The 25,613-nt window shown below is 51.2% G+C and overlaps 2 protein-coding genes, 1 long non-coding RNA gene and 1 other non-coding gene across 9 annotated transcripts in view; 3 read left to right on the top strand and 1 right to left on the bottom strand.

Moving 5' to 3' along the window:
- The window catches only part of TOGARAM1 (TOG array regulator of axonemal microtubules 1), a 29,432-nt gene extending 20,542 nt beyond the window's left edge, over positions 1–8,890 (top strand). For all 5 annotated transcript variants that reach the window (XM_051772086.1, XM_051772083.1, XM_051772085.1 and 2 more), the window contains exons 15-21: positions 1,742–1,900; positions 3,013–3,139; positions 3,283–3,401; positions 4,062–4,251; positions 5,376–5,595; positions 6,092–6,178; positions 8,033–8,890. In XM_051772086.1, coding sequence (XP_051628046.1) covers positions 1,742–1,900; positions 3,013–3,139; positions 3,283–3,401; positions 4,062–4,251; positions 5,376–5,595; positions 6,092–6,178; positions 8,033–8,286 — 1,156 coding nt within the window. In that variant the 3' untranslated portion in view covers positions 8,287–8,890. The remainder of the gene's footprint in view (positions 1–1,741; positions 1,901–3,012; positions 3,140–3,282; positions 3,402–4,061; positions 4,252–5,375; positions 5,596–6,091; positions 6,179–8,032) is intronic.
- An 855-nt stretch (positions 8,891–9,745) lies between these two features.
- PRPF39 (pre-mRNA processing factor 39) lies at positions 9,746–25,586 on the top strand. Of its 2 annotated transcripts, XM_051772162.1 has the most exons (14): positions 9,746–9,795; positions 13,204–13,556; positions 13,934–14,059; positions 14,652–14,770; positions 15,504–15,671; positions 16,400–16,562; positions 17,954–18,061; positions 19,995–20,159; positions 20,468–20,594; positions 20,685–20,953; positions 21,500–21,684; positions 22,973–23,047; positions 23,957–24,077; positions 24,928–25,586. In XM_051772162.1, the coding sequence occupies exons 2-14, from the start codon at positions 13,227–13,229 to the stop codon at positions 24,976–24,978; spliced, it is 2,007 nt and encodes a 668-aa protein (XP_051628122.1). In that variant the 5' UTR covers positions 9,746–9,795; positions 13,204–13,226; the 3' UTR covers positions 24,979–25,586. The 2 variants fall into 2 exon arrangements, with proteins under 2 accessions (XP_051628122.1, XP_051628123.1); XM_051772163.1 differs by lacking the exons at positions 9,746–9,795; positions 13,204–13,556; positions 13,934–14,059 and adding an exon at positions 14,175–14,524.
- The window catches only part of LOC127463139 (uncharacterized), a 62,808-nt gene continuing 50,934 nt past the window's right edge, over positions 13,740–25,613 (bottom strand). The window contains exon 3 of the long non-coding RNA XR_007900674.1: positions 13,740–13,758. This is a non-coding gene — a long non-coding RNA (uncharacterized LOC127463139). The remainder of the gene's footprint in view (positions 13,759–25,613) is intronic.
- LOC127463153 (small nucleolar RNA SNORD127) lies at positions 21,037–21,122 on the top strand. The gene has a single exon (XR_007900680.1). It is a non-coding gene; the product is annotated as a small nucleolar RNA SNORD127 (small nucleolar RNA).

Below are 25,613 nucleotides of genomic sequence, written 5' to 3'. Positions count from 1 at the left end.
TTAAATCAAGCTCTGGTGCTTCCTCTCTTCTCTGTCACCACTCGGTGACATTTCACAGGCTGCTCCATCCTGAATCAGCCCTTGGGCTTCCTGCACAGCTCCAAATCCTCACACTTAGTCCTGATTCAAAATGTTTCCTTTCCTCTTCTGTTTCCTGGGAAGCTGGTGGTTGTGGAATGTATGGATTCAGTCTCCTGACAGCCCCACTGCAGTTCCCTGGGCTTTAAACTGAAAGGCAAAACTCAGCCTTGGGATGGGTGTCCCATCCCTGGAAGTGTTCAAGGCCAGGCTGGACGGGGCTTGGAGCAACCTGGGCCAGTGGAAGGTGTCCCTGCCCATGGGAAAAACACTGGATGGGCTTTAAGGTCCTTTCCAACCCAAACCAGTGTGGCATTCCATGAATACAGAAGAATCTATTCTATATTCTGTGAATATAGAAGCAGCAGACAGTGACACCACCCCGGCTTTAATTCAGAAGCCAGTGTTTGAGCAGGGATTAATCTGTTCACAGCTAAGAAGCCTTTTCTAACTCATGGAATACAATATGTTTTTAATGGATAACACATCAGGGATCGGCCTAAAGGTGAGGCTTTGCTAGTCCTGACTTCAGGAAGCTCTGGCCATGCCAGCAGCAAAGGCCCTGCAGTGCATGGGAGCTTCAGCTCTGGAGGCTGTGGCTTGGAATATGGGAATAATTCCAGTGGGAGGTGTCCCTGCTCATGGCAGGGGGTGGAACCAGATGGGCTTTAAGGTCCCTTCCAACCCAAACCAGTCTGGGATTCTGTAATTTTTATAATAATTTTTAATTATTCCATGAATAATTAAACCCATTGTTGTTTGCTTTTGGGAGGTGCTGCTCTAAAGGCACTGCACCACTGCTGGGAACTCACCTCCAAGCAGGTGCTTGATCCAGGAGCATGATTCCAGGGCTAGAGCTGAAAGGGATTTTACTTCAGGAATTTACAACCCTATTTCTTACCTGTATGAGCTGTGTTTAAGGTGTTCTGTGCACGCAAAAATCTTTCCAGCTGGTTTCCATGGGCAGGGCCATTCCTGGGGAGCAGGGGCTTGTTTGTTATGTGGAGTGAGGTCACAGCTCTTGTTCTCCCCTCAGAACGTGCAGCAGGAGTTAGAAACTACCCTCAAAGGAGGATTTTCAATCCAAATATAAAACTGGAGAGGTTTAAATTTGTAGACTTGTGTTCTTGAACACAAGTGGGATCAGCAGGGACAACAGGATTTACATAAAAGGCTCATTTGCTGCATGAGTTTGAAAGCTGATTCTGGCATTTTTTCTGGTTTTCATCAGCACAGCTGTTTATTTTTGACATAACAGGGGCCATTAGACTTGTACAGGATCTTTTAGAAGTCAGTAGAACTAGAATAACCAATGCTTTATTCAGTTTTACAGTGATATGAAGTCCACAGGATGTGTCTCTGAGCACAGGGACTTGTTTTCCTTAGAGCTGATGGAAAGAACACAAAGTCATGTGCTTTCTAAAATACTGTACAGTTCTTTAAGGAAAACTAGCAATTAAATTTTAAAATTCCCCTGCCCACATCCCTGCCCCAGGTGCCCCTGGCCGGGGGTGGCACGAGAGGGGCTCCGAGGTCCCTCCCAGCCCACGCCAGGGGGTGATTCCCGGGGTGATTCCCGGGGTGATTCCCGGTGCGGTGGGCAGGGAGTGCTGTGTGCAGCCCCCGCCCCGAGCTGTCCCTGAGCTGTCCCTGTTGTCCCCAGCCACCTGCACTCTGCCGTGAGGAGATGCACAGCCCAGCACCTGTCGGAGCTGGTGGAGCGCCTGGGCCCCGAGCGCGTCCTGGGCGGCCCCAGGCCCGCGGCCGAGCGGCTGCTCCCGGCCAGCGCCAGGTTTGCCCAGGACAGCTCCCAGCAAACACGGTGAGTCACCCCAGGGATGGGCTCCTTCCGGGGGCTGGAAGCTGGGAATGGCTCCCTGTGTGTTCCCAGCGGGACAGAGGAGAGGCACGGGATCCTTAGGGGTGGAAAAGATCCTAAAGAGCATGAAGGGCTGGATGGGGCTTCGAGCAACGGGGTCTAGTGGAAGGTGTCCCTTCCCTGGTGGAACTGGGTGGGCTTTAAGGTCCCTTCCAACCCAAAGCTTTGAGTCCAGCCGTTATCCCAGCACTGCCAGGACTGTTAGGATAGTGGATGTGGCAGGAATTTCCTGTATACCTGGTGCTGCTGGACACACCCTGGCTGCAGGAAGAAGAGAGGCTCACAGGACATGCTCTGCTGGGCACAGAGGAGATACAGGCCACAGAGGGAGTCATGGCACTGAGATCCACACTTGGATCTGATCCAGACTGTGATGGACAAGACTGGACCATCCTATTTAAAGGCAGCTGCAGGGGAAGGCTCTTCTCATTTGATTTGCTCAGTTGTTGGTTAAAGAGTGATCCTTGAGCACAGTGTCTTTGTGGGAGCATGAGAAGGGTCTGGTTACTCATGTCAACAGCAATACTGGAATCATGGAATTGTTAAGGTTGGGAAAGCCCTCCCAGCCCATGGATCCTCCCTGTGCCCGATGCCCACCTTGTCCCCCAGCCCAGAGCACTGAGTGCCACGGCCAGGCCTTCCTGGGACACCTCCAGGGCTGGGCACTCCAAACCTCCCTGGGCAGCCCCTGCCAAGGCCTCACCACCCTTTCCAGGCAGAAATTCCTCCTCCTGTCCCACCTGAGCCTCCCCTGGCACAGCTGGAGGCCGTTCCCTCTCCTCCTGTCCCTTGTTCCCTGGGAGCAGAGCCCGACCCCCCCCGGCTCCCCCCTCCTGTCAGGGGGTTGCAGAGCCAGAAGGTCCCCCCTGAGCCTCCTTTGCTCCAGGCTGAGCCCCCCCAGCTGCTCCTGCTGCTCCAGCCCCTTCCCAGCTCCATTCCCCTCCCTGGACCCAATCTTCCTGCCCTTTTATATTTAGGAATTTCACAGCATAATGCCCAAGCTCCAGAGGCAATCCCTGTTTGTGGACACGGATGTCCTGCTCTGCTCCCTGCAGGTACTATGGTCGGAGGATGCTCTTCAGCATGATGGCCCACCCTGAGTTTGAGAAAGCCCTGGAGAGGTACATCCCAGCCAAGGACTTGCCTTACATTAAGGACTCTGTTGGCAGCCTACGTGAGAAGGTGTGTGGGAAAGCTCTTGTTTAGCAGCTGGGACAGGTAAAGGTGTTCTGGGGGCTTTAGTTGTAGACAGTCTCCAGCACTGCAGCCATGAGAATTCCCTGTGATTCTATGATTCCCTGAATTGATGTTGTACCTCTGTGCAGGGTCTGGGGGAGATGCCACTGGACACACCTTCAGCCAAAGGAAGACGTTCCCAGACTGGCAGTGTTGGACATTTGAGGTCGTCCCCCACTTCCAGAGATGCTCTCAGTGTCCCGGACAGGTAACGACCTCCAGTGGTTTATCCTGGCAGGAACTGACCAGGAAGAGAGTATGGAAACATCCACACAGGGCTGGGAAAATTAAACATTCCTGTGGGAAAAGTAAAACCCTGACCTGTCCCAGTTAAAGTCTTAAATACAGTGACTGGTAATTTTGAAGTTAATTTGTCTCTTGACCACCTGTGAAATACACACAGCACACAAACCTCTTGGAATTCACAGTGTGGAATCAAGAATCAGGGAATGGTTTGGGTCAGAAGGGAGCTTAAAGCCCATGCAGTCCCACCCCTTGCCATGGGCAGGGACACCTTCCATGTTGCTCCAAGCCCCGTCCAACCTGGCCTTGGACACTGGGATCAGTTTTCAAAGTACTTTGACAATAAAGAGTTAAGCTACAGCAAGTTTTGGGGGGTTTGACCCATTGATGGAAGTTCCCAGCTCTTACTGGTCACAAAACCAGCTGCATTTGGAGCAGAATGGATGTGGGACTTCAGGAACAACAGTTACTATTGGGTGGTTTATTTTTAAATCACTGTGTTTAAAGTGAAAGATTTTCTGTTCCCTTCTGATATTTGCACTTAGATGGGAAGAGAATGTCTGGGATGAGACTCCTGTTCCAGCTTGCTCCTGTGCTCACTGAGTAACGTGTTCCTTCCCCACAGGGACACCACAGAGGCCCGTGAGGTCCCAAGGAAAGCAGCTCCTCGTAGTGCCCTGGAAAGTGAAGAGTATGTTAAAGATATTGTGGGTTTGTTGAATGCCAAAGACTTCAGAGAGAGGATAACTGGCATCAGGCAGCTGCTGCTGGATACAGAGAACAGTCCAGGCCTGGTGGTTGCAAACCTCGTGAAGGTAACTGTAGGAAAAGGTTGGTTTTCAAAGGTCTTTAAAGTTGGGTCATGAAGATTTCTGATTAAAATCTTGGCTCCCTCTTTGAATAGGAATGATTAACAGAGAGCTTTGAGGAGCAGGGGAGCTCTGGGGGAGCTTCAAAGGGATAAGGGAAGTAAATAGGAGGAACAAGTTGGAAGTTTTCACTCAGAGAAAGCACTTTTGAACTACTGCCCAGAGAAGCTGTGGCTGCCCCTGGATCCCTGGAAGTGTCCAAGGCCAGGCTGGATGGGGCTTGGAGCAACCTGGGCTGGTGGAAGGTGCCCCTGCCCATGGGAAAACACTGGATGGGCTTTGAGGTCCCTTCCAACCCAAACCACCCTGTGATTCCATGATTTCTGCAGTCCTGTCTGCTGTTTTCATGCCACTTCTGGGTAAATATCAAAACATTGGAATAGGTTGTGAAAAGAGCAGCAAGGATTGATCAAGATCTGAAAAACTGTCTCTGAAGTGGAGTTGTGGGTTGGTTTGTGTGGGAGAAGCTCAGGGTGAGGATCCTGTCTGATAGGAAAGGAGACCTATCTTTGGGAGAAAGAAGAGGTCCAGCAGCTGTAAATTAAAGACAGATACAGGGAAAGGAAATCCAGGCTTATCCTCCAGCAGTGCCGTGTCTTTGTGTGGAATGATGGAATTCTGCTGTGGAACTTCCCAGTATCTGTTCTGTGAATGGTTTGAAACCTTTCAAGCACTGTCTGTGCTAAACAGAGCCACATCTTCCCAAAAATCCTGGCTTGCAGGAAATTTCAGTCCTAGGGAGTTACAGGTGGCTGGTTTACCTGCAGTCCATTGCACAGGAGGGATTCAGATCAGGTGAGGTGAGAGATGGTTGAGTAATTAAGGTATTAATATACCAAGTGCTGCTTTATTTGCTCAGGAAATGATCTTGGGTATTTGTATGTCACAGAATCCCAGAATGGTTTGGGTTGGAAGGCACCTTACAGACCATCCAGTGCCAGCCCCTGGAGATGTCAGAGCCATGTTTTGCCAAGATGGACAATTGAAGTGTAACAATAACTCAGGAAATGTACTGTCCATCCCAGACATTAGTTCCTAATTCCAAGAGTGCTGTCTGGATGCTTTTCCAGATCTTTGATGCTTTCAAGTCTCGCCTACATGACTCCAACAGCAAAGTGAACCAGGTGGCTTTGGAGACGATGCACAAGATGATTCCACTGCTCAAAGACAATTTGTCACCTGTGATCAACATGTTAATTCCTGCCATAGTGGACAACAACCTCAACTCCAAAAATCCAGGGATTTACACAGCTGCCACAAATGTTATCCAGGCTCTGTGTCAGCACTTAGGTGAGTAATTTACTCTCTCTTCATTTCAAAGAGGTTTAAGTGTTTTAATTAACTTCTAATTTGAAGGTGTTACTCTTTCCAAGAGTTTCACAGGATTGTTACTCTGTGTAACAAATCTTTGGGTTTAAGCCACACAGGTCATCCTGTATTTTGTCAGTAGGTGGTTTGGTTATTTTTCCAGAGCTGCTGTTTTTTGTGGTGAAGGTGCACAGGTTGCCCGGAGAAGCTGCCCCTGGATCCCTGGAAGTGTCCAAGGCCAGGCTGGAGCAACCTGGGCTGGTGGAAGCTGTCCCTGCCCATGGCAGGGGTGGCACTGGGTGGGCTTTGAGGCCCTTCCAATGATTCTATTAATAATATGGTTTTATGCTTTTACACCTTTAAATCTATCACTGTGATTTTTGAAGTTGGTATCAGTAAGATTCTTGTTTACATTTTCCCACACTGTGTTGAGTTTTCCATTTAGGGATTGTAACCCTGTTTTGCTCTTTGCTTTCAGACACCTCTCTGCTCCTCCAGCCCTTCTGCACAAAGGCCCAGTTCCTCAACGGGAAAGCCAAGCAAGACCTGACAGAAAAGCTGGCTGGTAAAGGGCTGTTTGCTTTGCATGTTTGTCTGCTACCATCTTAATTAGGGGAATTAATTGCGGGAGGGTGGTGGTTTATATCTTCCCCTCTGTCACAGTAGATTGTGGGCATAAGATGCAGCAGTTGTCAGACTTCACCCCTTTAATGTAAATTGAAGCTATTGCTGACAAAACAAAGGATGGCAATAATAAAAATAATAATTATTTCTTTTATTTATTCATTTATTATAATTGAAACATGTGCTTTGTTATATATTTATTGTATATATTTTTATTACACACAATATATAATATAAATATAGATCATATATGATAGACATATATATGATAGACATATATTATATAATATATTTTATATATTCCTTAAATATATATAACGTATTCATTATATCATTTATATATGGATATTATATTTTCATTATGCATGTAAAAATAATACAATAACAATTATTCATTATTAATTTAAATTATAATAATTCGACTAATAAATTATTGTTATTATTGTTGTTGTTATTGCTTCAGATGGAATATTTATAAATACCTGGAATGTATAAATATGTATCAATACCTTAAGGGTTTAATTTACATTTAAATACCTTATGTATTTAAGTATCTTAAGGATTAAGATGTATAAATTGCTTAAGCATATTATAATTGTAATAGGGAATTGCATTCCCTCTGCCAGTGATAATTCTTTCATGCTCTTTCCAGGAATCCCAGAATAGTTTGGGTTGGAAGGGACCTCAAAGCCCATCCCTGCCATGGGCAGGGACACCTTCCACCAACCCAGGTTGCTCCAACCTGGCCTTGGACACTTCCAGGGATCCAGGGGCAGCCACAGCTTCCCTGGGCAACCTGGGCCAGGGCCTGTCCACCCTCCCAGCCAAAAATTTCTTGAAAAATGCTAAATTTTCGTGTTTTAAGTAGACAAGCAATGTCCTTATGGGAAACACTCTTGACCCAAACGTGTTCCTTGGCTTCCTTTCAGAGGAGTTCTGTGTGAAATGGAACTAAAGAACACACTGGACAGTCTGTGCTTGAAATATCCCTACATTTGTGCTTCCCGAGGGTGTTCGTCAGCAGCCTTTAAACCCTTCCTCTCTTACTGGGATTTTTTGGAGTTATTTGTATAATGTCAGAAGAGTCTGTTCTGGCAGAAAGGGAAACATTTACAAATGAAACACCGAATTCATTCCTGAGGATCTTACAGGTCTTTTCCAACCTAAATCTGGCATGTAATTGTGCAAGTGAACAAAATGCTTCCTCTTTTATTTATATATATATTACATATCTAAATATTACATATATATATATATAATATTTTTATATATATTACATATCTAAATATTACATATATATATATATATATATATATAATATTTTTATATATATCCTGTGCAGGACAAGATTTGGACTCAATGGTCCTGGTGGGTCCCTTCCAGCTCAGGATATTTCGTCATTCTATGATTCTGTATTTACAATACAAAGCTACTTTTTTTTCCTTTAACTCCAATACCTACTGCTTATTTGTGAGACAGAGGCGAAATTGGAAATACCAGATGTTCCTCTGTGAGAAATTAAGGCCCTTTTGAGAATCCTAACTAAGAAAAAAACTTGAAAAAAACCTTTATTTCATTTACTTGTTTTGGTTTAATGGAAAATGGTAATTATCAGCAGCACTAGTGCTACAGTGTGAACTTCTGGAAGAGGATAAAAGGGGTGTCTGTAGGGAAATCTGGAGTTTTTTAGGAGAACACTAATGATGTTGCAACACCAAGCTTTTGTGTAGAGCTGGAAGGAATCATCTGCATTGTATTTTAAGTGAGTTCTGAAAGCCTCCCTGCTGTGTTGCAGACCTGGTGATGGAGCTGTACCCACGGAAGCCCTGTGCTGTGGAGCAGAAGGTCCTGGCTGTGCTCTGGCACCTCCTGGGGAACACGTCCAACAGCGGCTCCGTGCCCGGCGCCTGCGGGAGCCTCCGGACGGCCACGGCCAGACTGGCCAAAGCACTGTTTGCACAGATGGGGCCCAGCCTGCTGGCCCACGCGGCCGCCCAGCCAGCCCACATCAGGAAGGGTTTGGAAGAGCTTCTGGAGACAGGAACATAAAATCACCGGCGCTGAGGGTGAAACTCCACCAGCCGCCTGACCCGGGCACGCGGACGGGGCTGCGGGACAAGGCGGGAACATCCCTGTGTCGCTGATCCACAGGGCTGGAGGGAGCTGCTGGGAGAGCCCACAGAGCTGGGCTGGGACAGCCTGTGGGGCTGAACTGGGCTGGGCTGGGACAGCCTGTGGGGCTGAACTGGGCTGTGCTGGGACAGCCTGGCTGAACGGGGCAGTGTGGGGCCGGCTCCCTCCCTGCCACCGGCACGGCCATGGAGGAGCCGTTCCAGCCCGTCTGTGCTTCCCTTCGGAGGATCCAGCCCAGGCCCCTGGATTGCTGGTGAATAACCACACGTCGTCACATCAGCACCATGCTTTGCACGGATGAGTGGAGGAGAACCCTGGGCACAGGGATGCAGAACCACAGTGTTCTGTGTGCTGTTTGTGAAGAACACGTATTTTTGTACCCCCTCAGGCAGTTGTGCAGTGTTGGTTGGGCAGGAGGCACCATTCTGGTGGTCCTTTCTCCTTCCCCAGCCGCAGGCTCTGTACGCATTGGACATGGGACCTGACGGGATAAATAAATAAAGGGATTTATTTCTGTAAAGGGATGTATTTCTGTGAAGGAATGGGGTGGAGTGGCTGCTGGCAGAACTGGGATTGGGGGTGCTGGTAAGAGCAGATGAGCATGAGCACAGGTGGGCAACAAGATCATTGTCATCCTGGCTTGGATGGCCAGGATGGCCAGTGGGACCAGGACAGTGACTGTCCCCTGTGCTGGCACTGGTGTGGCCACACCTCAAATCCTGTGTCCAGTTCTGGGCCCCTCAATTCAGGAAGGACATGGAGGGTCTGGAGCGTGTGCAGGGAAGGAAATGGAGCTGGGACGGGTCTGGAGCAGCAGGAGGGGCTGAGGGAGCTGGGGGGGCTCAGCCTGGAGAAAAGGAGGCTCAGGAGGGACCTTCTGGCTCTGCAACCCCCTGACAGGACATTGTAGTGAGGTGCAGTCGGGCTATTCTGCCGTGCCTGCAGAGAGAGGAGCGGAGGAATGGCCTTATTTGAGACAGGGGAGGTTCAGATTAGACATCAGAAAAAACGTCTTCACTGAAAGGGTGGTCAGACACTGGAAGGGGCTGCCCAGGGAGGTGGTGGAGTCCCCATCCCGGAGGTGTTTGGGGCTGGTTTCAGGATTACAGTCTTGATACTAAGGGAAGGGTTAAGCTGAATGATCCGAAAGGTCTCTTGCATCCTTGACTATTCTCTGACTCTGTGGTGTGTTTCGGTACAGCGCTGTATTTATTTCCCTACAGGGATGTGTTTAATTTCCGTCCAGTTCCACGTCCCGGCTCCTGAGGGCAGCGGCGCCATTTGGCGGGAAGGGGCTGAGGCGGTGGGGGGGGGCGGTAGCGGTTGGTGCGCAGGCACGGCGGGAGGCGGGCGGTGCGCGCGCGCGGGGCGCTGTGCGCGTGCGCGGAGCACGAGGCCCGGCGGCGGCTGCGGAGGCGCCGGCAGGTACCGCTGAGGGAGCGGGGTGAGGGGAGAGGGGTGAGGGAGCGGGGCTGGGAGAGGGGCTGAGGGGAGCGGGGCTGGGAGAGGGGCTGGGGGAGCGGGGCTGGGAGAGGGGCTGAGGGGAGCGGGGCTGGGCGGGAGGGACCGCGGGCCGGCGGGCCGGAGACAGCCGGGCCGTAGAGAGCCGGGGCGGGGGCCGGGCCGGGCCATGCGCCTTGTGGGCCCCGCCGCCTCCCGCGGCCGCGACCGGGCCTCGGGTCCGCCTTAGGGGGAACCCTGTCGTGGGGTGTGTCCCTGGGGTGTCCCCGTGTCCCTGCTCGCTGCGCTGGAGGAGCCGCCGCGCGGTGCCGGCCCCGCTCGGGTGTGTGACGTTATCGCTCGTTCGGGCCCGGAGGGGCCGAGGGCGGGAGGGAACGGCCCCAACCGCGCCAGGAGGGACATCGGGGGGATTTATCCGTGGGAAGGGTGGTGAGGCCTTGGCAGGGGCTGCCCAGGGAGGTTTGGAGTGCCCAGCCCTGGAGGTGTCCCAGGAAGGCCTGGCCGTGGCACTCAGTGCTCTGGGCTGGGGGACAAGGTGGGCATCGGGCACAGGGGGATCCATGGGCTGGGAGGGCTTTCCCAACCTCAGTGGCTTTGGGATTCCGTGATTCAAACCCGGTCCTGGCACGGCCGCGCGGGTCCGGGCACTCCCGTCCCTGCCCCGGGTGGTTCCAGCAGCGCCTTATCAGCGCCGGGAGCGGGCAGAGCTCAGATGAGGCTCCCACTCCTGCCCTTTTCAGCTTTTCCTGCCTGTTTCCCGTTGGTTCATTCCCGTTTATAAGCGGCAGTTCTGCGTACAATAGTCCTTAGCTGGAAACAGGGTCAATGAATCATGCTGATATGAATTATTTAATGCCGATGTGTGTAGGTGTCTGATACGCCAGTTCGGTTATTTAGCCTGTGTGGTGTAAAAACTCCTGGAATTACGGTAAAAGCCCAGAATTAGGGTGAGACACCCTGGAATTAAGGTAAAAAAAACCCTGGAATTAGGTTTCCCTGGTGTGCCCCCGCCCTGTGCCCACCCGCGGAGCTCCCCGGTCTGGAGCAGTTGGTGGCTCGGGCATGGCCTGTCCCGTTGGCTGGTTCAAACCGTGGATTGCTGTCAGATTTTTGGGATAGGCCCCAGCTCCAGGGACGGGACTGGAACAGCTGTCAGGCAGACTTGGAGTCAGTTTGTAACCTCGTGTGTAGCTCAGACCACGTGTGGTGATCCAGTGCTGCTTCTCCCTCTTCCTTTTTTCCCCTCCTAATCTGATGATATGTGGATTGTTTTTTTAAGCTGGAATACATCTTCTGAATCAGCTGGAGGGGGAAGACATCTGTTACACATCAGAATAAGTTTAGGCCCTGTACTATTCCATGTTAAAAACTCTTGCATTTGTTCCTAGAATCATGGAATCGTGAAGGTTGGTCACCAAGTCCAGCCATCCCCCAGCACTGCCAGGGCCACCACTGACCCGTGTCCCCAGGTGCCACATCCACAGGGCTTGGAAATCCCTCCAGGGATGGGAATCACCCCTGCCCTGGGCAGCCTGTTCCAACACCTTACCACCCTTTCCATGAAAAAATGTCTCCTAATATCCAACCTAAATCTCCCCTGGCACAGCATGGGGCTGTTTCTTCTCATGCTGTCACTAGTTACCTCTGTCACTAGTTACCTCAAGTTTTAGGGCTGTAAACATCCTCTAAACTGTGTTTCCAAGTGCTGAGGCTGCTGTTTGTGTCACACCCTCCTCTTACCCTCGATTTTATGACCCTTCCCAGGTAAGCTGTGAACAGCAGTGGCTGTGTGAGTGATTCAGCTCTGTGCATGTTGCACTGGTAAAGGCACAGATACTGCTCTGATATGTAATGTATTAACTTAGAAATGTTGTTCATTGTCAAAATAACAGAATCTCAGAATGGTTTGGATGGAAGGGACCTTGAAGTTTATCCCATTCCACTCCCTGCCGTGGGCAGGGACACCTTCCCCTATCCCAGGTTGCTCCAAGCCCGTGGTTCCCACCTGGTGTATCCAATGGAGAACAGAAATACTTTGAGAAACTAGTTATTAGGAAGTAGCAGAGTACACCACATGGAGCCTTTAACATTATGCCAGAGTTGCTTGGCTTGGTGAACTCCTGGGAAAACATGACCTGTCATCCCAGATGTTGAAGCTGCTGAAGATAAGGGAGAGAGATTTTTCCTTTCTATAAGAATTTCCCTCCCGCTGTTTCAGTTGTGGTTTATCAATGTATTTGTTGAAGTGAAAGCAGTGGTCTGGCTGTTCTCTGTCCAGGCTTTCAGTAGGAAAGAGCTCTGGAGAGACATGGGATAGAGACTTCTCTTTTCTCCTTTAAATGCAAAATGTATTTGCCTCCTCCTCCGAGGAAAGCAAAGGAACAGGAGTGGTGCAGTGTGTTTGGGAGTGTCAGGCTCCCACTGTCCTTATCCCAGCTCTGGGCTGTTGTGCCCTGGATGTTGTTGTTCCCTGGGATCCATTACCATGGTGGGCACGGAGAAGGCTGGGCTGAGTGCCCCCTGCTCCAGCTCCAGGCGGGCAGGCTGGATCAGCCGAGGCAGGCTGGCACACAGCCAGGTCAGGCTGGCCTGGCACTGCTGCAGGAGGGCAGGGCTGGGCAGTGGCTCCTGGCAGGGAGATCAAAGGCAGGAGTGGGAGGAAGGAGGAGTCTGTCCTGAGGGACTGGAGGAAGAAGGAGTCTGTCCCAAGGGGTGGGAGGAAGTGCCTGGCACTGGGTGTGGGTGGGATCAAGGGGCTGTGTGTCAGGGACAGCCTGAGCATTTCTGTGGCCCTCTGGTGCTGGTTGGCTCGTTTGGACTTCACCAAGGGGAACTGAGTCTGGTGCTGACAGTAATTCTTGTCTTTGCAAAGTTGTCACTTAAGCCAAGCACTGAAGATACATTTTACCACCTATTTATTTTGCAAAGAAATTACTGATTTGTACGAAGTAGGAGAACTGAATGAATTTAGGGACATGGGTTAGTGGTGGCCTTGGCAGGGGTAACTTGGATTTTACGGTCTCAGAGGGCTTTTTCAACCTGAATGATTCTATGGGATTTGAACATAATTGTTTAGAATAAACTTCCACTGGACTCCTACAGGAAAACTGTAATGATTCACTTTTACACCTCAATAGCTTCCTGTGATAGTTTTTTAGAAAACCCACAGCAATTTGCATGAGCAGATGTACAAATCTGACTGCTACTAACATTTCCTTAGTGGTGAATAAGGCTGGTGCCCGAAGGGATGTGATGAGGATTGTGGTGCAGTACAGGGTGCCTGGAGCGCTTGGGAGGCTCTGAGCTGCTCCCTCCCAGCCAGCTCTGGGCGAGTCCCTGCTCCAGGGGCGCTGAGCTGTTTGCTTTGCACAGGCTCTGGAAGCACCCCCTGCGCCATGGAGAGCGCCGAGGGCACGGAGGAGGAGCAGCCCACAGTGAGCAGTGATGGCCCCGAGCCCGGCGCCGAGCCCGCGGCCCAGGAGCAGCACATGGACTTCAGCACCGAGATCATGAGTGTCACCGAGATGGAGCAGTCCCCGGACAGCTCCCCGGACCTCCACGAGGAGAGCACGCAGGAGAGCGAGATCCCCAACATTGAGAGCTTACAGACCACGGACATTGAGGCCGGCTTCCCTCCGGATTTTGACAAGTTCTGGAAAGTAGTAGACGACAATCCCCAGGATTTCACAGGATGGGTATATCTACTGCAGTATGTAGAGCAGGAGGTTAGTACCTGCCCCTTTCTCCTCAGCCTTCCAAAAATAAACAAACCAAACTAAAACAAGTCCTGGGCTTCCAGTGGCAAATGTAGAGCTGGACACCAGGCTGTCACGGATGCTGCCTTAAGGCAGCTGCCCTTGCCAGCGTATTGCCATAGAATTGTAAAATCCCAGACTGGTTTGGGTGGGAAGGGACCTTAAAGCCTGTCTTGTTCCACCCCCTGCCTTGGCAGGGACACCTTCCATAGCCCAGGTTGCTCAATGTCAGCAGAGATCACAATCCACGAGCGTTGTTCTAAGGCAGTGTTGGTAATTGCTGTGTAAATAGCGGGCAGGTGTGCTGGGAGGAAGGGCTGATGGCTGTCCCTGTGCCCTCCCCACAGAACCACTTGCCGGCGGCCAGGAAGGCCTTTGACCGGTTTTTCACGCACTACCCGTACTGCTACGGGTACTGGAAGAAGTACGCGGACCTGGAGAAGCGGCACGACAACGTGAAGCAGTCTGACGAGGTACGTAGGGCAGCACCACGTAGGGCCTGCCAGTCCTGCCAGCCTGGCACCGGGCTGCCCGTGCCTGCCCCGTGTGTGCCCGTGTCACACTGTGCCATCCGGAGCTAATGTTCTCTCTCTTTGTTGGCAGGTGCGTTAAACCTCTACAGTTTGTCAAGCTTTGCAGTGCAAGCCTCTGTATTACACTGCAGCTTAACAAGTAGGGCAGGGCTTTTCTGTCACTTCCGTTTGTTACTCATTTTCAAAGCAATATAGTTGGTTTGCTGGTCACAATTGCTCCGTCTTATTGCATTTTTGGTCAGACGCTGTCAATGATGCTCTAATGGGTCTGTGCCCTATGGTCTGTACCCCAAAGCCTGCCCACACAACCTGGTCAGAATGCAGGGACCGCTGCGCTTTGAAGATCAAGACTCTGCACGTGGAGATCAGAACATTGCCATGTTCTATCCAACCTCCACCCGAATGGTAATGGTAGATTATTTAAACAAAATTCCAGTAATTAGTATTTCTAAGGTTCACCGGATAACACAGTGTTGCCTCTCTCTTAGGACACCACTAAGGATTTGAAGTACAGCTCATGTTCTCTTCATAGGTGTATCGCCGAGGGCTTCAGGCAATTCCTCTTAGTGTTGATCTATGGATACATTATATAAATTTCCTAAAGGAGACCTTGGACCCTGCTGACCCCGAAACTAACAGTACCATCCGGGGGTGAGTTGGGAGCAGGCTGAGATCCACAGTTACACAACACTGGGAGCAGATTAATGTATTTAGATAAGGGGAAAACTAACAACAGCCTGGTGGTACCTTAAGGACTGTCAGAAGATGATGGAGCCAAATTCCTTAAGAAGGGGGGACAGCACAGTGTGGTACAAGGGGCAAAGGTTGTGGCTTGAGAGCTTCAGACTAGATGTTCAGAAATACTTGGTGCAGCACTGGAACCCATTAGATTTTTGGAATTTAATTCCTTGGAGGTTTTCAGTGGCTGGGATGTGTCTGAGTGCTGTGGCTGGCAGAGGTGCTGGTTAGAGTAAGAGTCTGGGCTAAGGTTTGATCAGAAACCTTACTTGAGCTGGATCTGAACCAAGCTGCAGGGTTACTGCATAGCTTTTGGGTGTTAAACTGCTGCAGTAGTGGGTTTAGAGTCTGCACAAGAGAGAAGTGGTAAAGATTGTGAATTTTCCTAATACCTCGTGTTCCTGCAAGTGGCTTTTGCCATTGCCTTTATTTGTGCTGTTGTGGTAGTTCTGGAGGGAAAAAAATGAGTGTGAGCTTTCTGACTCTTTAGAGACTTTGCTACAGATAGCTGGAAAATACTTGGAAGAACTTAAATTATTAATACAAGTGTATTTTCAAGTAAATGAGGATACTCATTTAGTAAGAGCCAGAACTTTCCTTCTTTGTTCTGTCACCGCATCCAGAAACAAGTGATTTCCTTTTCCAGAGCCTATGAACATGCAGTCCTGGCTGCTGGGACAGATTTCCGTTCTGACAGACTCTGGGAAATGTATATAAACTGGGAAAATGACCAGGGAAACCTAAGGGAAGTTACCTCCATCTATGACCGCATCCTGGGAATCCCCACGCAGCTCTACAGTCACCACTTCCAGAGGTAAAGGGGAAACAACGGCTCGGTTAATGCCAGGGATTTCCTAAGCACACCTTAACCTGCCTCTGAGAGGTGGGAGTGTTCACTCAGCACAGGAACTTGGGTTACTCAGCTTTATGTAGTTAGTTACTGATGTACTCAGATGGTTGGACTGATTGGTTTAAAGTACTGATGCACATTTTAGGAATTTGGTTTCAGGTAAATTCACAGGTTCTGCTGTGGAATAAAGACAGGCCTTCGAATTGTGAGGAAGAAGAGAGGAAGTCTTTGAGAAATCAGAATAAGTGGTTTTGAGCTTTTATTCCTCATGCAATGCCCACGTGTGGTGAAACATTAATTAAATTGACCAAAGGGAAATACTGGTGGAGTTTGAAATAGTGGAATTCTACTTTAGTAGGGAGAGGTGAGCGGGGAACCAGCAACCTCAGTTAAATTACACACAGTCTTACCTGTTATTTCTACAGAGCTTTCTTGTCCTTTGCTGTCTGTTTTCCACGGCAAGGGCTTTCCAAGTGCCCCACGCTGCTGTTTCTCTTTGCAGCCTGGCCCCGTTGTGGTTGATGGGTGGTGACAGTTGTGTTTGGTGTGTGAGTTGGCAGCTGGGGCACTCCTGGTGTTGCTCTGGAGTGACAGAGCAGACCCCCCCTGGGGTTTATTGCTGTGCCCTGGTCGGGCAGAGCGTGGCACCACGAACTCCAGATTGGTGCTGACTCGTTTGTGGCTGCCCTTAGGTTTAAAGAGCACATCCAGAACAACCTTCCCCGGGACTTCCTGACCACGGAGCAGTTTGTGCAGCTGCGGCGGGAGCTGGCGGCGGCCAACGGGCACAGCGGGGAGGAACAGCCCGCCGAGGAGCTGCCCTGCGGCACCGAGGACATCACCGACCCCGCCAAGGTAAGGCCTGCACACGGGCACTGCCTCGGCTCTGCTGGGCTCTGCTGGGCTGGCACACGGGGCACTGCCTCAGCTCTGCTGGGCTGGCACATGGGGCACTGCCTCAGCTCTGCTGGGCTCTGCTGGGCTGGCACACGGGGCACTGCCTCAGCTCTGCTGGGCTGGCACATGGGGCACTGCCTCAGCTCTGCTGGGCTCTGCTGGGCTGGCACACGGGGCACTGCCTCAGCTCTGCTGGGCTGGCACATGGGGCACTGCCTCAGCTCTGCTGGGCTCTGCTGGGCTGGCACACGGGGCACTGCCTCAGCTCTGCTGGGCTCTGCTGGGCTGGCACACGGGGCACTGCCTCAGCTCTGCTGGGCTCTGCTGGGCTGGCACACGGGGCACTGCCTCAGCTCTGCTGGGCTCTGCTGGGCTGGCACACGGGGCACTGCCTCAGCTCTGCTGGGCTCTGCTGGGCTGGCACACGGGGTACTGCCTCAGCTCTACTGGGCTGGCACACGGGGTACTGCCTCAGCTCTACTGGGCTGGCACATGGGGCACTGCCTCAGCACCCTGGGGCTGCCACACGGGGCACTGCCTCGGCACCCCGGGGCTGGCACACGGGGCACTGCCTCAGCTCTGCTGGGCTGGCACACGGGGCACTGCCTCAGCTCTGCTGGGCTGCCACACGGGGCACTGCCTCAGCTCTGCTGGGCTGGCACACGGGGCACTGCCTCAGCTCTGCTGGGCTGCCACACGGGGCACTGCCTCAGCTCTGCTGGGCTCCCCTGGGCTGGCACACGGGGCACTGCCTCAGCTCTGCTGGGCTCCCCTGGGCTGGCACACGGGGCACTGCCTCAGCTCTGCTGGGTGTCCCTAGGCTGTCACACGGGGCACTGCCTCAGCTCTGCTGGGACATCCCCTGCACACCATGCCCTCCAGCTCAACTGCTAACAGGGCCATGGGTGTTGAAGGAGTGGAGATAGGAAAGGAAAGGGGTGATGCCCAGAACTTCAGGGATGAATGTTAGTTGTTGCAGGTTAACAGATTGGGATCTGGGGTTGAAGAAAGCTCAACAGTGGTCTGGGCAGGGTCAGGGCTGTCACAGGCACGTGAAGGCCTGGAGCTGTCTGAAGGAACTGCTGATGGGAAAACACAGACATGCTGAATCCAAGGTTGACTTGCATCCAAATTCGTCTTTAATCTCAGATCAGCTTTAGCATTAGATAGAAAACCAATTTAGTTGTGTGCCAAGGGCCAAGGCTCCATCAGGCATTATCCCAGCCCTTCCCTGGCTGCTCAGGGATTTCATGGATCTGGGCAGATTGCTGCACACCGCTGACACACAGTGCAGTTACAGAGGGGATACTGTGTCTGCCTGTGTTACATTCTTAACAATTCTGTTCTAGCTGGTCACTGAGATAGAGAACATGAGGCACAGAATCATTGAGATCCACCAGGAGATCTTTAACCACAATGAACATGAAGTCAGTAAGAGGTGGACCTTTGAGGAAGCGGTAAGTTGGGGTTCGTGAGCCAACGTGAGCAAGAGGTTTGGACACGAGACTGGGAGCTGGGAATTGTGTGCAACAGTTGGGCCTTAGCTTAAACTGCTGGAGGCTTTGAACAGACTCAGTTGGAACAGAGATTCACTTCTCTGCCACTTCTCCTGTGAAGAGGCAGCTGTCAGCTGATTTAGAAACCTTTAAGTGGTGTTTGGAAAGAGGCAGTGTGGAGTATTGTTTACTGAGCCCCTAAGTCCTGCGAGTTAGTGCTGCCTCATTCTTCTGGGGTGTTGCACAGTCGTAAGGGGATGAAGTGATTCCAATTGAAAGGTAAGCCTGTGCTAAAAGGAGAATGGAATTTGTATGGTTTTGTGTTTTAACATTACACACTTAACCCTGAAATCAGGCAACTTTTGTTTTCCAGCAGTAGCCATCTCAACATGTACCTCCTACATGTAATGTATTAAAAATAATTAATTAAACTAATCATTTCATCACAGCAAATATACAACTTTTTAGATTTAAGCTGGATTACATTTGAAAAAAACAACCTGAGGTTTTCATCCTCAGTCTTTATGTTCTTCCGGACAAACATGGTTCTTGTTTTAAATTTACTTTCTCTTTTAAAGAGCACATTGTATTACTCAGTTGGGACAGATTTACAGAGACTCCCTAATGTGTCAGGTGATGTCAGAACTGGTGGGTGCTGTATTGCCCTTGCTTGGGCTGGGCCAGATGCCTCATCAGCCCCAGGAAGTCCAAACCACAGTTGGGATCCCATCACCAGTGACTTGTGTGCCAGTTCCCTGTGGCAGAGGGGAGCAGAGCAGGCAGAGCGTGTCCTGAGGTTCCTGCCTTGGGGAACCTTGAGCTACCAATTTGTGGAACCTGGGAGAAAGCTAAAACTGTGGGCTTTGGGCAGGAAATGTGTGAGAAGCTGGGTGTCCTCTTGCTTCTGGCCACAAGCAGTGCTCCCCTACCAAGAGAGCATCTGCTCTGCAGCACCGACGTACTGTGTCTGTGGGGAGTTGGAAAGTTCAGCATGTCTGTAAAGGACAGAAGTGAGGTGGGTGAGCAGAGATGTCACCAAAGGTTTGGGGACAGCTCAGACCTGTTTTATTTAGCAGGAACAAGGTGCCTGTGAGCTGGTCAAAATGGCAAGAGAGTGTTGGGTTCTGTAGCAAAGGTCAGCGAGGAGCAGGAAGGGGGGATTGGCTTTAAATTTCAGGTGGCCCTGAAGAGCTCGATGTTTCTCCTTGATTGTTGTAAGTCCTTCATCCATTTGTGTGGGTTTGGATCTGGGAGGGGATTGCAGTACAGGAGAGACATAATCAGGTGAAATTAAAGATGGTGAGGAAGAGCCAAGGATCTCTGGCAGGGTGCCAGACAAAGCCATTTAAATTCAAGCAGAGTAGTGTTTCAATTGTCTGTTCTGGGCTCTGTCCCACCGTTGTAGCCATCAATGACAACATGATCTTGCCAAACTCATGGACTTGGCATAACCAGCTGGATGTAAATGTTGAATGGGAAGTTCAGTTCAGTGCTCTGTCATTTCCTGTCATGATTCTCAGCCTGGTTTTGAGTTTGATTTGTAGGCTGGATGTGTGACAGTGCTTTACTTCTATGGGTGGCCATGGAGAATATTCACTGTTGTTTATAATGTCACTGTTACAGGTTGGCAAGGGATTACCCACTTGGGGTTCTTTCCCAGCACCTGTAAACCCTGCCACTCCAAAAGCTTTCTAGGAAAGCAATGTTCCAGTGGGCTGTCCCTGTCAGTGAATCCCTGGGTCCATGCTGGGGTGACCCTGGTGTGAGCAGCTGGTGGGGTGTCACCGGAGCCCTGGTCATTGACTGGTGTTGGTTGAGTGCTGTGTGGCTGTCGGTTGTGTGAGTGCCCTGGTGTGTGTCCCTAAGTCACCTGTTGGTCCTGTGACTCTTGCAGATCAAGAGGCCTTACTTTCATGTAAAACCTCTGGAGAAAATTCAGCTGAAAAACTGGAAAGAGTACTTAGAGTTTGAGATAGAGAATGGCACTCACGAGCGAGTCGTGGTCCTCTTTGAGAGATGTGTCATTTCATGTGCCCTCTATGAGGACTTCTGGATCAAGGTAAGGGAAGCAGCTCACAGCTGTCCTGAGTGCACACCTGACCTGGTGACTAACCCTTGTACCCTGTGGAACGTTGTTCATCTATAACTATATCTGTTGCATTAGGAGATGGTCTGCTTGCAACCAGATTTGACTGCTGCATTTGCCAACTGCGTTGCCTCTCTACGTCCTTCCTTACAGAAACTAGTCTAGTGGTTCCATAAAGGTGCTGAATGGGTTTAAACAAAAGAATTTTATCGTTCTGGCATGTTTTTAGAGGCAAATGCAAGCTTTAAATTGGGCTGTCTCTGCTCTGTTTCCAACTCTAGTATGCCAAATACATGGAGAACCACAGCATTGAGGGCGTGAGGCACGTGTACAGCAGGGCCTGCACCATCCACCTGCCCAAGAAGCCCATGGTGCACATGCTGTGGGCAGCCTTCGAGGAGCAGCAGGGTAAGGGCAGCCTCAGCCTGGGCAGGGGGGGCTGCTTCTGGCAGCCTCTTGGGTCTCTGGTGTCTGAAACCATCTCTGCTGGTGTTGCAGGCAACATTGAGGAGGCCAGGAGGATCCTGAAGACCTTTGAGGAGTGTATCCTGGGGCTGGCCATGATCCGCCTGCGCAGGGTGAGCCTGGAGCGCAGGCACGGCAACATGGAGGAGGCCGAGCTCCTGCTGGAGGACGCGGTCAGGAACGCCAAGTCCATCACTGAGGCCTCCTTCTATGCCATCAAACTGGCCAGGCACCTCTTCAAAGTGCAGAAGAACCTGCCAAAGGCAAGAAAAGTGCTGTCAGAAGCCATAGAACTTGACAAAGTATGTGTTCCCTCTCGCTGTCGTACCAAAAACCCAACCCACCCCGCTGCTTTCCTCTCTTTCTGAACCGTGTTTTAAAATCATGGCAACGGTGATGACAGGAGTTGTAACTGTATGTAATGTCCCATTACTGCATGGAGACAACAGTCCCTCTAAACTGATGTTGCCACGTTCCCAAATCTGAAGTGTGCACTCTTTTCTCTCATCAGAAGCACAATGTGCTTCATCCCTTCATCCTCAGAATCTTAGCTGCTGTCAGTGTGTTCACCTCTCAGGGTGAACAGGATTGGTGTGGGCAGTACTGGGGGGTGGGTTTGTGTGAGCACAGGAATACCTGGCACTGCAGTGCCAGCCCTGGGTTTGTGCTGTAGATCACCTCTGGTTGTCTGTGACACAAACCAGCCCAGGGGGGAAGGGAAAGCTCTTTGGTGCCTGTCATTGTGTGTATTTGTGCTGTGGGTGTTGTGCTGTGTGACTGGTGACACACACTGAGTGTGGAGTACCTGCTGGGCCAGGGGTGCACCTTCTGACACGCCCTTTGCACAGGAAAACACCAAACTGTACCTGAACCTGCTGGAGATGGAGTACAGTGGGGACCTGAAGCAGAACGAGGAGAACATCCTGAGCTGCTTTGACAAGGCTGTCCATGGAGCCTTGTCTATCAAAATGAGGATCACCTTCTCCCAGAGAAAAGTGGAGTTCCTGGAAGATTTTGGGTCTGATGTGAACAAGTAAGATGTGCTGTGTGCAGTGGGGTCACTGAGACAGTGCTGGGAGGAGTTGGGCAGGGATGGCTTGGTGGTATCTCTTAAATGGTTTCCTTTGTGCTCTTGGCTAAGGAACAGTGGCTTCTCTAAACCAAATTCCAGGTTTTAAAAAGGAATAGATTTTTGAATAGGAATAGATTTTTAAACAGGAATCTCTTTTCAGAAAATTATCCCTTCTTTTCTGAAATGCTCAACACCTCACAGAGCAAAGTCTTACTGCCTGTCAGGTCTTACTGTAGTTTCCCCTTGCTAAGCCCTGTGAAGGCAGGTGCTCCCCAAAGAGGAGGTGACATGTCTGTGACACAAGTGTCATTTGAGACTGTTCCCTGGGAGCTGCTGCTTGAGGTTTCCAAAACTGCCCTGGTGGGATTTTTCCATGTTCAGCCCTATTTGCACTTATGTGGGAGGATACACCAGCAATGTATGTTTTTAAATCAACACTACATATACTTTTTCCTCTGTAAAACAAGCTCCTGTTTTTATTTACATTTTGCAGCTCAGTAACTCGTCAGGACTAACCATGAGTTAAGTTTTTCTGCTCTGTATGTTTTTAGCAGCATCTGTCCTTAAATCCTGCTGCCTCTGCATGGCAGCCCCTCACTGCAGGTTTGGGATCTGGGACAGGCCAGACCCAGTGAGCTTTGCAGCTCCCAAATAACCCCAGAGCACAGAATGAGCACAAGACACTGTTTTCACCCAGAGCAGTATTGACAGAAGCAGCAGGTTTTGGGGGGAAATCTGGGTGCAGCAGAGGAAAGGGTATCTGACTATTGGTGGGAATTTTAGCCAGGACTGTTCTGTGCAGCACTGAACATACTTGTTCTTCCCATGCTGGATGGGCAAAAGGCTGCAGGTGCTGCTTTGGGATTGGAATAGTTTTGCATAATACTAATTTCTGGTGTTGAAATGTTGATTCCCAAATCTCAGTCCTGCTGTGGATTGTGAGCAGGCACTGAAGGAGCAGCAGAATCACAAGTAACTTCTGGAAAACTCCTTTATAAAGGAACTTCATAAAAACTGCATGAAGTGTGAGGAACGTTGAGCAAGTTGGGAATTTGAGCCGCTGTGGAATCAAACTGAGCCTTTTGGCTTTCCCCTCTCGTGGTGGATCACTCCTTGAAATTTGTGGTGGGGTTTGGTTTAGAATGTTGTACTTCTACGGTTTGAAGCAGAGATTTTAAGCTGATTGCTCAGGGGTGGGAAATGCTGTGATGACAGTGGTGAGCAGGGTTTGATCCCCCTGTCCCCCCAGGCTCCTGGATGCTTATGATGAACACCAGGCACTGCTGAAGGAGCAGGAGACGCTGAAGAGACGGGCAGAGAACGGGTAGGGGGGACAGCCCTGGGGACAGGACACACTCCTGGGAGCACAATGGGACAGCCCTGGGGACACACTGGGACAGCCCTGGGGAAACACACACACACATGAACACACACATACTGTGAAACCCCTGGGGGGACACACACACACACTGTGACGTCCCTGGGGACACACTGTGACACCTCTGGGGACAATACACAGACTGTGACACCCCTGGGGACACTCCCTGGGGCGCACACACACAGTCACACCCCTGGGGACACACACACCCCCTCCCCCGGGCTGCAGCTGGGACACAGCAATGTGGGAGTGCTCTGGAAGAGTCCAGAGAGCAGCCTCAGACACTGGGGGGTTATTTAGTCTCTGAATGGATACATAGGTATTTTGAGGCTTTAACCCCACTGGTGCAGGAACAAAAGCACTTTTTAAAATCATTTAAAGTGTGCACTAATTAGAGCAGTACTGCTGGATTAAATATTCACAGAATCATGGAGTGGGTTGGGTGGAAAGGGACCTCAAAGCCCATCCAGTGCCACCCCCTGCCATGGGCTGGGACACCTTCCATAGCCCAGGTTGCTCCAAGCCCCGTCCAGCCTGGCCTTGGACACTTCCAGGGATGGAAACATTTACCGGAAAATAACTTTTTGAGTTGTATTTCACAGGAGAGCTAAACAGGGCTGGTAAATAACTGGGTCTCTGAGCAGAAACCTGCATTGCTGTCTCAGTGGGGGGGCCAGAACGGTTTAAACCCCGGCTGTTCTGAGGCACCACTGCCCTTCCCTAAGCAATCCCGTGTCCCTGCTGGGACAGGGTGCCCAGCTGGGAAATGCTGTTTAATGAGATCTAACACTTCTCACGTGGAGACTTGCCCAGAGTTCATCCAGGATGCCAATTCCAAGCTGTTTTTCCCCCCAGCTCCGAGGAGCCGGACGAGAAGAAGATGCTGGCGGAGGACCCGGCCCTGGCGTCGGCGCAGCTGATGGACGGGGACATGCAGGTGAACCAGGCGGCCTACAACTACAACGCCTGGTACCAGGTAACGGGGTGTGCTGCCAGGGCAGGGCAGGGACAGCCCGGGGGGCACATGGAGCTCGCTGCTCCTCCATGGCATGGCAGTTTGGAATAGAATGGTTGAGGTTGGGCCAACCACCCCCAGCACTGCCACGGCCACCACTAACCCACGTCCCCACGTGCCACATCCACGTGTCTTTTAGGTCCATGGAAGTTGTGTTGAAGTGGTTTAGTGAAAACTGGTGTTTAGACTGGGCAGAGCAGGGATGGAGCTGAGGCACAAACCACCAGCCCCTGGGGTAGCCGTGGTTTGGGAATGGATTGGATGCCTAAATCCCATCGAGGTTCAGTGCTCTTCCCAGTCTCATCCAGCTGGGAAACTGTCCAGTACTAGGCAGGAAAAATGCCCCAAATGTTCACACACAGAACTGCAGGAATGGCAGACTTGGAGCTGTGCCAGGGAGGGTCAGGTTGGATCTCAGGACAAGGTTCTTCCCCCAGAGGGTGGTTGGCACTGCCCAGGCTGCCCAGGGCAGTGGGCACGGCCCCAAGGCTGCCAGAGCTCCAGGAGGGTTTGGATGATCCTCTGGGGCACAGGGGGGGATTGTTGGGGTGTCCTGGGCAGGGCCAGGGCTTGGACTGGATGGTCCTTGGGGGTCCCTTCCAGCTCAGGCTATTCCATGATCCCTGTGATCACAGATCCCTGCCTGCCTTCCATATCCTGCTCCAGGAAGCAGACAAATCCCTCCTGGGGGAGCGGGGCAGTTGTCCCTCCTTGCCAAGGGTGCTGTGCCAGCTGGGAGCAGTGGCAGCTGTGTGGGGTGGTCTGTGCTGGCTCAGGGACACTGGCTGAGCCCCTCCCGCTGTGTTTGCAGTACAACTACCAGAACGCCTGGAACTACGGACAGTATTACCACACCACCTGAGCCAGAGTCCACTGTGCTGCAGATCGACAGAGATGGAATAAAAAAAGATATATTTTTCTAACTTTGGGCTGTGAAAGAACTGTTGTGCCACCTGCTGCGGGTCCTCTGCATGTGACCCGAGCTGCTGCTCACGGGGTACGTGTGAAGAGTTGTGTGCTGGTAACCGATAAATGGTCTCTGTACAATTCTCATTTACCATAAATGCGTTTTTTTAATTCCCTGCACTAATTTATGGAGCTTTCGGAGGAATTCCCGTCGGTCCCACGATTCCATAGATTGGGTGGGTGAAGCTGGGGCCCTTTGGGTTGGTTTTGCCCCAGAGCTGGAGCCAAGGCCGTCCTGCTCCCACCCCAACTGCCACCACAGCTTTCCCAAGCTGGGCACTGTGCTGGGATTGACCCCGGAGCGGGGCTGGAGGCCTTGGCAGAGCTGTGGGGTCAGGAATGCACCCGTGGGGCAAAACCCCCTTGGTTCTTTTCTAAAAAGCACAAACTGTGTTTGGGATGGTTTTTGTATTTGGAGTTTTTCATGTACACGGTGTGAGCAAAACTTTTTTCATTTTGATCAAAGTGATCATTCCCATTTTTGTAATAAAAGCAAGGAATTCAGCCGTGCTCTGAGCCTTCTTGGATTGC

This window comes from Manacus candei, unplaced genomic scaffold (assembly GCF_025592945.1).
Source record: "Manacus candei isolate 608988 ecotype Guabito, Panama unplaced genomic scaffold, ASM2559294v1 h1tg000150l, whole genome shotgun sequence".
NCBI lineage: Eukaryota > Metazoa > Chordata > Aves > Passeriformes > Pipridae > Manacus > Manacus candei.
Note: the sequence above shows the minus strand (reverse complement) of the source record. Positions and strands in the feature narration are given on the sequence as shown.

Bases quoted from the DNA above. Each gene is read 5' to 3' on its own strand.
- PRPF39 (XM_051772162.1), top strand. From the start codon at position 13,227: ATGGAGAGCGCCGAGGGCACGGAGGAGGAGCAGCCCACAGTGAGCAGT. The intron at 20,160-20,467 runs GTAAGGGAAGCA...TTCCAACTCTAG, and splicing joins ATGAGGACTTCTGGATCAAG to TATGCCAAATACATGGAGAA. The intron at 21,685-22,972 runs GTAAGATGTGCT...CTGTCCCCCCAG, and splicing joins TTTGGGTCTGATGTGAACAA to GCTCCTGGATGCTTATGATG.